This window comes from Chrysochloris asiatica, unplaced genomic scaffold (assembly GCF_000296735.1).
Source record: "Chrysochloris asiatica unplaced genomic scaffold, ChrAsi1.0 scaffold00027, whole genome shotgun sequence".
Taxonomy (NCBI): Eukaryota; Metazoa; Chordata; class Mammalia; order Afrosoricida; family Chrysochloridae; genus Chrysochloris; species Chrysochloris asiatica.
Genome location: NW_006408545.1, coordinates 15,923,526 through 15,938,156, shown reverse-complemented (window position 1 = coordinate 15,938,156; position 14,631 = coordinate 15,923,526). Strand labels below are relative to the sequence as shown.

General features: G+C 36.8%; 1 protein-coding gene across 1 annotated transcript in view; it reads right to left on the bottom strand.

The window, feature by feature from the left end:
• The window catches only part of REV3L (REV3-like, polymerase (DNA directed), zeta, catalytic subunit), a 216,320-nt gene that overhangs the window by 93,348 nt on the left and 108,341 nt on the right, over nt 1–14,631 (bottom strand). Inside the window, exons 10-11 of the mRNA XM_006839926.1 lie at nt 10,765–10,875; nt 3,581–3,818 (exon numbers count right to left, since the gene is read on the bottom strand). Coding sequence (XP_006839989.1) covers nt 3,581–3,818; nt 10,765–10,875 — 349 coding nt within the window. The remainder of the gene's footprint in view (nt 1–3,580; nt 3,819–10,764; nt 10,876–14,631) is intronic.

Below are 14,631 nucleotides of genomic sequence, written 5' to 3'. Positions count from 1 at the left end.
AATCTTTATGGGAGCAGAAAGCCTCATCTTTCTCCCATGGAGCAGCTGGTAGTTTCAAACCGCTGACTGTGAGATTAGCAGCCCGATTCGTAACCACCACACTATACAGCCTAGGAAATCCTAAGGGGACAGTTTTACTCTGTCCTATAGAGTGGCTAGGACTCCTGGTGTAGTGCTGAGGGCTAATGTGTCAGACTGCAAAGTTGTTTGAACTGCAAGGCCGGTGGTTCAAGCTTACCAGCTGTTCCTTGGAAACCCTATACATGGTCGCTATGGGTTGGAATTGACTCAACAGCACTTAACAGAGTGGCTATGGAATCTTGATGTGGCACTGTAAGATACTTATTGGACTGTTGTTTTTAAGGTTGGCGTTTCAAATCCACCAGCCACTCCTCAGAAACCCTATACAGGATACCTATGAGTTGGACCGACTAGATGGCACTTAACCCATAACGTAAAATTGCTATGCATTGGAATTGATTCAATAGCAACCAATAACATCAGAAGTTTAAAGAGGCATAGTCAGTCTTTTCAAGATCAGAGGCCCATTTCTGTAGAGTTGTTATTTAGGACTTGATTCAAACTGTTAATGCTCATGGAGATGGACTTAAAAAAGCCACAGTGCCAGAATGTAACTAGAATACCAGTGTCTGCTTCAAGGTCCCTTTTACTTTATTTACTTTTAATATTATATTCTTTCAGTTTAATCAGATTATGAAGTCATTTCTTGTCTTAAAGCTATTAACAAAACTGTGGCTAGATACTGCTGAGTTGGTTCTGACTCACAGTGACTCTGTATAGGGTTTCCAGGGAGTGGCTGGTGAGTTTGAATCGCTGACTTTGACACGTTCAGTGCTTATCCTACAGCACCATACCAGAAGTGAGTTTTCAGTGCCCAGTCCTGCGCCCTTCTCACAATTGTTACATTTGAGCCCATTACTGTGTCAATCTATCTCCTTAGGAGTCTTCCTCTTTATCGCCTACCCTCCATTTTACCAAACAAAATCTTGCCATCCTGGCTTATAAGGAGGGTTGTAATTCTTGTAACACAGATGTGTCTGTTCTTCTAGCAGTCCAGGATACTTTAAATATTCTTCTCCAACACTATAAATCAATACATCAATTCTTCTAGTCTTCCTTATTCTCTGTCCAACTTTCACATGCATATATTGTTAAGTGCTGTCGAGTTGGCTCCGACCCACAATGACTCTGTATAGGGTTTTCGAGGAATGGCTGGTGAGCTTGAACCATTGACCTTGCAGTTCAAATCAACTTTTCAGTCCAGTGCATTAACCTACAGCACCACACCAAGACTCCTCACATGCATATAAGGCTATTGAAAATACCATGGCTTGGGTTAGGCACAACTTAGTCCTCAAACTGACTTCTTTGCTCGTCAGCACTTTAAAGAGATCTTGGGCAGCAGATCTGCCCAATGCAATAATACATCGTTTGATGTCTTGATTGCTGCTTTCATGTTGACAGTGGGTCTAAGTAAAATGAAATCTTTGACAACTTCAACAGTTTCTCCATTTATCGGTCCAGTTGTGAGGATTTTAGTTTTCCTTACACTGAGGTGCAACTCATACTGAAGGCTGTTGTCTTTGATCTTTACCAGTAAGTATTTTAAGCCCTCTTCACTTTCAGCAAGCAAGGTCGTATCATCTGTATACCGCAAGTTGTTAATGAGTCTCCTCCAATCCTGATTTTCATTATTCATATAATCCAGCTCATGGATTATTTGTTCAGCATAAATACAGAGTAAGTGTAGTGAAATAATACAGCCCTGACTCACACCTTTCCCAATTTTAAACCATACAGTGTACTCTTCTTCTTTAGGAATGACTTTCTTGGCCTATGTACAGGTTCCTCATGAACACAATTAAGTTATCTGAAATACATATTCTTCACAATGTTATCCACAGCTTGTCATGATCCACGTAGTCTAAAGCTATGAAAAATCAATGAAGCACAGATAAACATCTTTCTAAATTCTCTGCTTTCAGCCAAGATACGCCTGACGTCATTCCATGTCCTCTTCTGAAATTGTCTCTAGCCTTTGCAATTCCCTGTCGATGTACAATTGTGCAGTATCTGAATTATCTTTAGCAAAATTTTATGTGCATGTGATTTTAATGATAATGTTCAATAACTTTCGGACTGTTGAGTTACCTGTCTTTAGAATGGGCACAGAAATGTAATTTTTCTAATCAGTTGGCCAGGTAACTATATTCCAAATTTCTTGGCATAGATGAGTGAATGCTTCCAGTGCTGAATCAGTTTGTTGAAAGATTTCAATTTGTATTCCATCAATTCCTGGAAACTTGTTCTTTGCCAACACCTTCAGTGAACCTTGGACTTCCTTCCTTTCGCACTACTGGTTCTTGATCATATGCTACCTCTTGAAATGGATGAACGCCAATCATTTTCTTTCAGCACAGTTAGTCTGTATTCTTTTCATCTTTTTTTTTTTTGATGCTTTCTTCGTCATTCAATATTTTACCTATGTTGTTATTGTTAAGTGCCATTGAGTTGGTTCTGACCCATAGCAACCCTGTATAGGGTTTCTGAGGAGCAGCTGGTGAGCTCAAACCGCTGACCTTGCAGTTCAAATGGCTTTGCAATCTGGCGCATGAACCCACAGTGTCACATCCTTCAACACTGTAAGCTGAGTTTTGAAATTTGTCTTCCATTCTTTTAGCATGAGAATGCTAAGCATGTTCTTCTCTTTGATTTTCTAACTCCAGATCTTTGTATGTTTCATTATAATACTTTACTTTATCTTCTCAAACTGTCTTTTGAAATTTTTTGTTCAGCTCTTTTACCTCCTCATTGCTTCCATTCGCTTTAGCATCTCTATGCTGGAGAGCAAGTTTCAGAGTCTCTTGTGACATCCATTTTGGTCCTTTCTTTTTTTCTTGTCTTCTTAATGACCTTTTGCTTTCTTCCTATATGACATTCTTGATGTCATCCCACAGCTCTTCTAGTCTTTAGTCATTAGTGTCTATCTGTTCTTGATATGGTTCCTAAATTCAGGTGCATATGTTCAAGGACACATTTTGGCTCTCCTGGACTTGTTTTAAATTTCAGCTTCAGCCTGAACTTACAAGTGAGCAATTAATGGTCTGTTCCACATTCTGTATCTAGCCATGTTTTGGCTGATGATATGCAGCTTTTTCACCATCTCTTTGGAAGTCCTGTACAGGGTGACTTGTGAGTTAAAATTGACTTGACAGCACTTATAAGCAACAAAGTTAGGTTCTATGGACTCAAACAAACTAATGATTGTGAAGAGGACTGAGTATAAATATAAAGTTGCTGTGAGAGTCAACGTGATGATAACTATCAACAGTAAGATTTGGATTTTTTAAAAAATAATAAAGTAAAACTATTTTTAGCCTGAACATGAAGTTTATGCCACATGTAAACTCAAATCACTACTTAAAAGATATTTATAATAAGAAAATCAACTGTTTATGAGTTAATCTGTATTATCTGCCACAGTAAGTAATTTCTGAGTAAATATGAACAGTAATAAATGACAAACAATTCTTAAAGTAACTCACAACTATCAAATTACCTCTTTTTGGCACAATGTTCTTCAATATTGCTGTCCCATCTCTGAGACATCACCAAACTAAGCTCCATTTCTTCTTTTTCAATTTGTGGTTCATTTTCTTCATCATCACTATTTTGGAGATTTTTAGAGTTTCCAAAAGAATGACATGGTGATGACATCCTATTTCTTTCCCCCTGATATCCATCACTTTCCAAACCAGCAAGAAGTTGTACCAGAGCCTCATCAGGACTACTGTTCACTATAAGACAAATGAAATAATCACCAACAAATATCTGAAAATTTCTAAGTAGCCCAACAATTATAAAACAACATTTGTGTCATAGATATTGGCATAAGCTCAAAAAACACAGCTAGCACACAGTTTTAGGTGCTGATAATGCTTTCCCAATAAAATGTGATTCCTGCATCATACGCATTAGAATGATTTTAGTAATTAAATAACAGAAGATTCCCAGACTCTGTATTTCAAATCCCTTCTGGGAGGGGCAGGCATTTGCATTTTAATAAGCTATCCTGTCTCTTACAACATACTTAAGCTGAAAGACCCAAAGATGGCCACAAGTGTCCAACATAAATATAAAACATACAATTGTTGTTGTTAAGTGCTGATGAGTTGGTTCCAACTCACTGGGACCCTGAAGAGGTTTTCCAAGGAACGGCTGGTGGTTTGCACTGCCAACCTTGGGTTAGCAGTACAATGCTTATCCTACAGTGGCACAACTGGACTCCAAAATATATCATAAATATATAAAAATGTATACTAAGGAACTCTTAAAAATTATACAAGGGAAAATTTCATGCCTCATTAACTTCATTTAGCTTGCAGGATAGTTAAAAAAAACAAAACCTGCAGTTGAAAATCCAAGAGCTTTAAAATTGGTTAACAACACTATTTAATAAATAATGAAGATCAAAATAACTGGAAAAACTAAACTACTGCTATCTAATTGATTCTGACTTACAGCGACCCTGTATAGAGTTTCTGAGGTTATAAATCTTTACAGGGGCAAAAAGCCTCATCTTTCTCACAAAAAGTAGTCATTGTGTTTGAATTGCCAATCTTGCAGTTAGCAGTCTAGTGCATAACCTACAGAGCCACTCGGGCTCCTTACACCCACACCCACTTAATTGTTTTTAAGTGCCTTGGAGTCAGTTCCAACTAATAGCAGCCCTGTATAGGGTTTCTAAGGAGCAGCTGGTGGTTTGAACCGCTGATCTTGTGGTTAGCAGTCCAGTGCTTACCCTACAGTGCTAAACACCAGGAGTCCTTACACTCACTAAGATGGCTAAAATAAAAAACAGATAATAATAATGTTTGGCAAGGATGTGCAGAAATTGTAATCCTCATATATTTCTGGTGAAATTTTAAGTGGTGCAGTGGTTTTAAAAAACAAACACCTTAGTAGTTAGTTCTAAAAAAAAAATGTCAAAATTAGGGTTAGCAATTAACTCAGCAATGGTATTCTTAAGTATGTACTCAAGAGAACTGAAAGTATTTGCCAATACAAAAGACTGTACACAAATTATCAGAGCAGTATTATTCATAGGAGTCAAAAAGAAAAAGCATTTTAAATATCCACCAATTAACAAATCAACTCAACAGTACTTACAACAACAACGGAATATTATTTGGTAGTATAAAGAAATCCGGTACTATATGGATAAATCTCAAAAACATTATGGTTAGTGAAAGAAGTCATACATATAAGGCAACATACAATATGATGACATTAATATGAAATGTGTAATATAGACAAATTAAAGAAATAGAAGATTAGTGTTTGCTAAGGTTGGACCTACCACTCGCCTGTTTGGTTTATCATATTGTGGTGGCTTACCTGTTGCTATGATGCTGGAAGCAATGCCACAGGTTTTCTAAATACCAATAGGGTTACCCATGGTGGACAGATTTCAGCTGAGTTTCCAGACTAAGAGTACGAAGAAAGACAACTGTACACATGGACCTCAACAGAAGGAATATACAGAAACCAAATTGAATACATCTGTGGCAAGACACAGTGGAAAAGATCTGTATCATCAGCCAAAACAAGGTCAGAGGCAGGCTGTGGAACAGACCATCAATTGCTCATATACAAGTTCAGGCTGAAGCTGAAGAAAATTAGAACAAGTCCACAACAGCCAAAATATAACCCCGAATATATCCCACCTGAATTTAGAGATCTCACGAACAGGTTAGACACTAGTGACCTAAGACCAGGAGAACTGGGGGATGACATCAAGAACATCATACAGGAAAGAGCAAACAATCATTAGGAAGACAAGAAAGAAAGAAATGACCAATATGGATGAAACAAGATACTCTAAAGCTTGCTCTCCAGCATAGAGATGCTAAAGCAAATAGAAGCAATGAGGAGGTAAAAGAACTTAACTGAAAATCTCAAAGGGCAGCTTGAGAAGACAAAGTATTATAACAAAATAAAGTATTACAACAAAATGTGCAAAGATCTGGAGTTAGAAAACCAAAAGGGAAGAACACAGCATTTCCCAAGCTGAAAGAACTGAAGAAAAAAAAAAAAATTCAAGCCTTGATTTGCAATATTGAAAGATTCTATGGGCAAAATATTAAATGATGCAAAAAGCATCAAAAGAAAATGGAAGGAATACAGAGTCACTGTACTGAAAGGAAACACTCAGTGTTTAATCATTCAAGAGGTAGCATACAATCAAGAACCAGTGGTATGGAAGGAAGAATGCACTGAAGGCATTGGCAAACATTAAGGCCCAAGGAATTGATGGAATACAAATTGAAATCTTTTAACAAACTGATGCAGCACACTGGAGACACTCACTTATCTATCAAGAAATTTGGAAAACAGCTACCTGGCCAACTGACTGAAAGAGATCCATTCTAAAGAGAGGCGATCCAACAGAATGTGGAAACCATTAAGCAATATCATTAATATTACATGCAAGTAAAATTTTGCTAAAGGTAATTCGAAAGCGGCTGTAACACCACACAGACAGGGAACTGCCAGAAGTTCAAGTCAGATGCAGAAGAGGGTGTGGAATGAGGGATACCATTGCTGATGTCAGATGGATATTGGCTGAAAGCAGAGAATACTAGAAAGATGTTTATCTGTGCTTTGTTTACTATGCAAAGGCTTTCAACTGTGTGGACCATGACATGCTATGGATAACATTGTGAAAAATGGATATTCCAAATAACTTAATTGTGCTCATGAGGAACCTACACATAGAAGAGACAATTGTTCGAATAAGGGGACACTGAATGGTTTAAAATTAGGAAAGGTGTAAGTGAGGGTTCACCATACTTATTCTATTTGCATGCTGAACAAATAATCAGAGAAGCTGGATTATATGAAGAAGTAAGTAGCATCAGGATTGGAGGAAGACTCATTCACACAAGCTGTGCGATGTAGATAATAAAACCTTGCTTGGTGAGTCAAGAGGGCTTAAAATAATTACTGATGAAGATCAAGGCCCACAGCATCAAGTATGGACTGCACCTCAATGAAAAGAAGGCAAAAATACTCACAACTGGACTAATAAATAACATCATGATAAATGGAGAAAAGATTGAAACTGTCAAAGACTTAATTTTGCTTGAATCAACATGCATGGTATCAACAGCCAAGAAATCAAATGTTGTACTGCACTGGACAAATCTGTTGCACAAGACCTCTTTAAAGTGTTGAAGAACAGAGAAGTCAGTTTGAGGGCTAAGGTGTGCATGACCCAAGCTATGGTATTTTCAATAGCCTCATATCATGTGAAAGTTTGACAATGAATAAGGACAGCCGCAGAATTGATTTATTTGATTTATGGTTTTGGAAAAGAATACTCTTTGGAAGCCAGGATAGTGAGACTTTGTCTCTCATACTTTACACATGCTATTAGGAGGGAATATTCCTTGGAAAAGAACATCATGCTTGGTAAAATGGAGGGTCAATGAAAAAGAAGATGACCCTCTAGGAGACGGACTGACACAGTGGCAGCAGCAATGGGCTTAAGTGTAACAATGATATTGAGGATGGCACAGGACCAGGCAGTGTTCATTCTGTTGTGTATAGTAATGCTATGAGTTAAAAATAACCTAACAACAACAACCAAGGTTGCGAGAAGGAACAAATGTGAGGAGACAATGAGCACAGGGTTTCTTTTCAGGATGATGAAAATGCTCTGGACTTAAGATAATGTTAATGACTTAAAAACTACCAGTTTGTATAATCTAGAAGGTAAATTTTACAGTACACAAATTATATCTTAATAAAGCTGTTTTTTTTAAGATCATAAAGATGGTGGTTTGTTCTAACCTAGTACTTAACCATTTTCTATACAAAATTTCCAGTTTACTAAAACATCAAGTTTTAGCTTTTCTTTTTAACATTAAAGATGTTGATTCAAATGTTTCCCAACATAAGGTAAAAATGGTATTTATTTATGAGTCTATTTTGACAATGATCCATTTCTTAAACCTGGAATTATGATTGTTTGTTCCAGTACATCTTTTAAGAAAGATTACTATTGATAAATGAATTATAGATATTTGCTCCTCACATCTTTGGCTACATTGACATTGCTATCCTAGGCTAGGCAGAATTGTATCTGTTGATGATACAGAAATTTTGTTGCCTTATGTCTCTCCCCGTCTCCTCTTTAATTCTTGATTTTCTCTACATTTTTCACTTTCACTGCCTATTTTTAATAATTAGAATGTAATTTAACTTAGTGTATATAGGTGAAATCATTAATTATCTGTACTTTGGCTGTAGAATTTTTGTTTTAAGTAACTTTTAGAAAAGACAAGTACATCATTTTTCAAGATAATCTTCTTTCTTTTCAATACATTTTGTCCATCTGTCAACAAGCTTTTGTATTCCCTTATTAAAAAATGTTTTTGGCTGAGCTATGAACTACAAATGCATAGCTGTCTTCAATTCTTCATCAGAGGTGAATCTTCATCCTCAAAAGGATGCTTTCAGGGGCCAAACAGGTGGAAGTACAATGGAGCAAGATCAGGATTGTAGGGAGAATGCTGTAATACCTCAAAATGAAGTTTTTGAAGAGTGTCAGCAGTGTGGTCAGGGGTGTGTGGATATGCATTGTCATGCAAGATCACGCACTCTTGGCACTGTAACGAGCACTGTTGATTGTTGAACCTTTTTCCTGATAGTGTTCCAATACTGGCCCTTGAGAACCCCAGAAAACCTTAAGCATCAGTTTTCCAGCTGATGGTTGACTTTTGAACATTTTCTTGGTCAGTTTCCTGAGAGTGAATGGCAGAATGTGGAAGGGAAATATCCTCATATCACCGACCCCACAAAATTTTTAAACTTAACCACCCTTGTATTTTTATTTAAACAGATGAAGCAATAGAGTGTTTTAGATTGTAAATCTCTTAATTTTTTTTTTGGAGTTGTTGTGAGAGGGTGAGGACATTTAGCTGCTCACATCACCATCTTCCTGCCACTCTCCTCAAACTAATTTTTGATGTGGTATTTGGATGACTTCTTTCTTTATGTGACCGTTTATTTAAAAAATGAAAAACATCCTCTGGTCCTGTTTAAATTGTCTTGAAATATGACAGTATATATTAATTATGGTCTTACCCCTAACCATTTAGTTATGTTCCATTCACCAGTAGAAATGCAAGTAACATAAAGAAGACATTGTATGGCTCCAATACCACAGGGAAGGCGCCCTGGTGGCACTGTTGGATACCTGCTGGATTACTAACAGCAAGATTGGCAGTTTAAACCCACCAGTGGTTCCACAGGAGAAAGATGAAGCTTTCTGTTCCCATAATGATTTACAGCCTTGGAATTGACTCGGTAACAGTGGGTTTAATGTCATATTTGATATTTTATCATATTAGACACTTTTAGAATGAGAAAATAGAGCAAGGCAGGCAAGAAATACGAAATAATTATAACAAGCAAAACAAGAAGCATGAAGTATATAATACTATCTTACTTTATGCAGCAAACTTTCCAACATTTCTGAAAAAGATGTCGGTAAGCCAAAATACTGAAATTTATTTAGGAAATGGCTATGATACTAATGAAAATGTGTTTAGAGTGATGGTATAAGAAAATTACTATTGCAAAGACATTCAGAAATAGCTAGCATGTGCTAATCTAGCCAGAACTCAATGGCTTGGATGGAATTAGCTAGGAAATTTCTGTTAGTCACCAAGAAAGAACTGATTACGGTGTTCTATTCAAGTGTTTAACTTTGGAGAACTTCAATTCAAAATAAGTATTTTCCCCCTGGAGCAATATGGTTTCCCCTCAACCAAAGTGAAGTTAAGAAAAAGAAACAAGGAATGATTTCCTTTCATAGTTGCTTATATATTATGTATTGTTGTTGCTAAGTGCCATCCAATCAGTTCTCTCTCACAGGAACCCTGTATACAGTTTCTGAGGAGTGGTTGGTGAGTCTGAACTGCCGACCTTGAGGTTTAAACTAACCTTGTGGTCCAGTGCTTTATCCTACACCACCACACCAGGACTCCATACACATATATGTACATATGTGTGTATGTATGCGTATATATATATATATATATATATATATATATATATACACACACACACACACACACACACACACAGGGTTTCCGAGGAGTGGCTGGTGAGCTTGAGCCACTGACCTTGCAGTTCAAACGGCTCTGCAGTTTGGCGCATTAACCCACAGCACCACACCAGGACTCCATATATATATATTTGTTGTTGAGTGCTGTCAAGTCAGTTCGGGCTCATAGTGATACTGTATAGGGTTTCCAAGGAGCAGCTGGTGAGTTTGACCACCCTATACCTATAGTTCAAACCGACTTTGTGGTCTGGTGCTTTATCCAAAAGTGCTACACCAGGATGCATATAGAAATATATATGCTGTTGTTAAGTGCTGTCAAGTCGTTTCTGACTCATAATAACCCTGTACAGATAGGGTTTCCAAGGAGCGGCTGGTGGGTTTAAACAGCCTACCTTGTAGTTCAAACCAACCTTGTGTCCAGTGCTTTTCCTACAGCACCATATTTGATGTAATGTATGGTTTCATTTTTATATTCTGTAGACTAAATACTTATTGAACATACAACACTGTTTTCAAATCTCCATACAAACCTTTCATATACAATCTAACAGTATTAATTTAAAATACTGGTGAATCTAAACTTAAAATCCAGTATTACTGTTACTTACTGAAAACTGGAGACTCACTCAGTCTTTGGGTCAAAGGTTGGAAAGTTTGACTATTTTCCATGAGGTTCAAAATTGCTTCTTCATTAATAAGAACTTCCTCCACTTTGTGACCTTAAGATGACAAAGAATATGCAAACAGTAAAACATATGCTTACATTGAATATTTATTATTTGGGTAAATTAGGAGACATTACAGTTAAGTCAACTTAAAATTTTAATGATTTAGTGATGGATACTAAATAAAAATATAAAGTTTTAATAAAAGCCATAAGAATAATTAATCAGTCATACTGCATAATATAAAAAGCCTGAATCTATGACTTGCCAAATATTTATTTTAAATCTTTGTTGTTGATGAGTGCCATCGAGTTGGTACTATCTCATAGAGACTCTGTATAGGGTTTCTGAGAAGTGGTTTATGGGTTTGAACTGCAGATCTTACAATTAGCAATCCAGTGCTTATCCTATAGCACCATACCATGACTCCTTATTACCTTTAGTCACTTTAATTCTATGCTGGTTTGTACACAACTATATGCAATTGTATACAACTCACAGTGACTCTATGTAGGTTTTCAAGGAGCAACTGGTGGGGTTGAACTGTTAACCTTGTGGTTTGCAGCACAGGGCTGATCCTACAGTGCCACACCAGGAGTTCCTAATAAAAATGATCATATATTAAAATATACAAGGAAAATAACAGATAACTTGCCTCATTTTAATAATATACTTCTTTATTCTCTATGGCTCAAAAATTGCAAATAAATTCATTTTGTATTAATTTTATGTTTCTTTGAAAGCTTTTAATTAATGGTCTAAAAATATTAGTCTTTAAACATGTGATTTTTAATAGACGATCTACTGCATAGAGGGACTAAACAATTTTAAAGAAAGAAGATAAAATCAACAAGCAACTACATATAATCTAGACAATAGAAGCGAGAGAGAATAGAAAAGGCATAATAGTAGAGGGGGAAAAGAAACTATAAAGCAAAAAGTATAAGAGAACGAAATGGAAAACAGTCTGCTGTTCTGCTTCAGGCACCAAATTACACTTAAAAGATAAGTGGCCTTAGACAGTTTTTTAAATAGGAGAGTTAGCAAAGTTTTCAGAAACATATTTTAACATATCCCGAGAAATAGCTGGGTTAAAAGCTGGTTTAATCAAAACAAACACTGAAAAAAATAACGCATTCCCAAACAAAAAGCATTTGAGAGGAAGAATTAGAAAAGTTCCTCTGATAATAATAATAAAATATACAAGATTGGCAAGAATGACAAAATAGAAAGAAGGAATGAATATTGCTAACAAAGGGAAAATGACAAAGATACAAGAAGGATACCAAAAACAGCACTATGAACAACTTTATGCCCCAAATTGGAAAAATCACAAAATGGGATCATTTCTAATGTTCAACTATCTATGCACTACTGAAAGAATTCTTTCAGTCACAGCTGAGGAGTTACTGGGTGGCACAAGCAGTTACGCCATTAAATGATCCAGAATAGACAAAACTGTTTTGAAGACAAATAAGGGAAATATATCAAGCTTATAAAGCAACAATAACTAAAACAGAATGGTATTAATAAGGAATACATGATAGAAGAGATGTGGGAATTTACTGAGGGAAAAACCTTTTCAATAAATATGTTAAACTAGTTATTTATATATTGAAAATAGGTATAATTAGATCCAGCTGCTATATGGGGTCGCTATGAATCAGAACCAACTCAACAGCACTTAACAACAATCTAAATACACAAGTAAAATTTCAGATGAACTAATGACCTAAATGTAAAAACCAAACTGTAAGCATATCTAAGACTTATAAGTGAATTCTTAAGACAAAAACTTTCACTACATCAGGGTAGGGAAGGACTCTTAAAAAAGGTACAAAAACTAAACTATAAAGGAGAAGAGAGCAAAGGAAGGAAGCACAGAAAAAAGAAGCAGGAAGGAAGAAAAAGAAGAAAAAAGGCCAAAAAGAAAGACAAAAGAATTTAAAAAAAAAAAGACTTTTAAAGGATCAGTCCCCATTCAGAAGAAAATGTCTGCAACTCATATAACTGACTGACAAAGGCTTGATATCTAGAATATATGAGAAACTCGTACAAATCAGGAAGAAAAGAAGAATGGCCCAAGTGAAAATGAGCAGAACAATCAATTCTCAGGTAAAGAAATGCAAATGACTTATTTTGTTGTTAAGCGCTGCAGAGTTGCTTCTGACTCATACAGAGTACTATGTTTCCATGACTTTAAATCTTTGCAGGAGCAGAAAGCCTCATCTTTCTCTCATGAGCAACTGGTGGGCTTGGACTGCAGACTTTGTGGTTTGCAGTCTGGTGCTAATTAATCATACTTAGAGTGCCACTGTGTTCCCTAAATGGCTTATAAAGATGTTCAAATCCACTAGTAATTAGTAAATGCTAATCTAAATAATGAGATATCATTTAAGTAATATCAGAATTGCAGAAATTCAAAAAATTGACACTACTGAGTATTGTTGAGGATGTGGAGAAATATAACTCAAACTGTGGGAATTAAACTTAAGCATAATAATTTTATAGAGCAATTTGCAGTACTGGCATTGAGACTATAATAAGATATTTTTACTAAAAATGCTCAAATTATTAAAAGTAACAGGGTATCCCTAAGTGGCACAAATTGTTAAGCACTGGACTAACCAAAAAGTTAATGGTTCAAACCCACCAAAAGGCATTTTGAATGTAAGGACTGGTTATTTGCTTTTGGAAGATAACAGTATTTAAAATACTATGGAGTCTGACTCTAATCTGCACACATATGGTCCTCATGAGTTGGAACTTAATGGTAACTAACAATAATAAGAAAAATAAAGGTAAAAAAGGTTAAGACAAAATGTACGCAACTTGTAAACAAGACCACTAGCAAAACCAATGACTAGTACCTGAAGAAGCTATCTGTGATCACCCAGGTAGGCAGTTCCATTTGGCTGGAGACTTGTTGTTGCTGTGTACCGTCCAGTCTGTTAGGACAGAGCAGAACTGCCCTAGAGGATTTCAGAGGCTGTAAATCTATATATTAGCACACTGTCACATCTGTCTCCAATGGAGAGCCTGGCAGGTTTGAACTGCTGACCTTTTAGTTCGAAGTTTTAATCACTGTGCCACCAGTGCTTGATCTGGCTCAAAGCAACATTATGCAACAGAGTTGCTGTTGCTTAATGCCATTGAGTTGGTTTCGACTCATAGAGACCCTGTATAGTGTTTCCAAGGAGCGGCTGATGAGTTTCAACTGCCAGCCTTGCGGTCCAGTGCTTATCCTACCATGCCATACCAGGACTGCCACTCAACAAACTGTAACTGTCCCATAGTATTTCCTAGGCTGGCGTCCTGGTGTGGAACTGTGGGGTAATGTGCCAGGCTGCCAAGTCGTTTGAACTGCAAGTTCAGTGGTTCAAGCTCACCAACTGCTCCTCAGAAACCCTATACAGGGTCGCTATGGGTTGGAACCGACTCGACGGCACTTAACTACCAACAACAATCTTCACAGGATCAAATCACCAGGTCTTTCCCACTGTGGAGCTGCTAGTGGGTTTCAACTACCAACCAGCTGAGAACTTAACCATTGCCTCACCACGGCTTCTTGAAGGCTGTCACAATGGATATTAAAAATACACAGAACTCGAGAGAACAAACAAGATGGCGGATCGGGTGGACGTATAGCAGAGAGCTTTGCCAACAACAACAACACAGAATACCTGAACAAGCAGGCTCAGGGGATGGTCCCAGAACTCTGAACTACATATAAAGGAATACTTAGAAGGTTGGAAGGCTCACAGCTGGGGGAATTTGTGGCAAAAGCAAGAAATCTATTGCTTTCTAGTC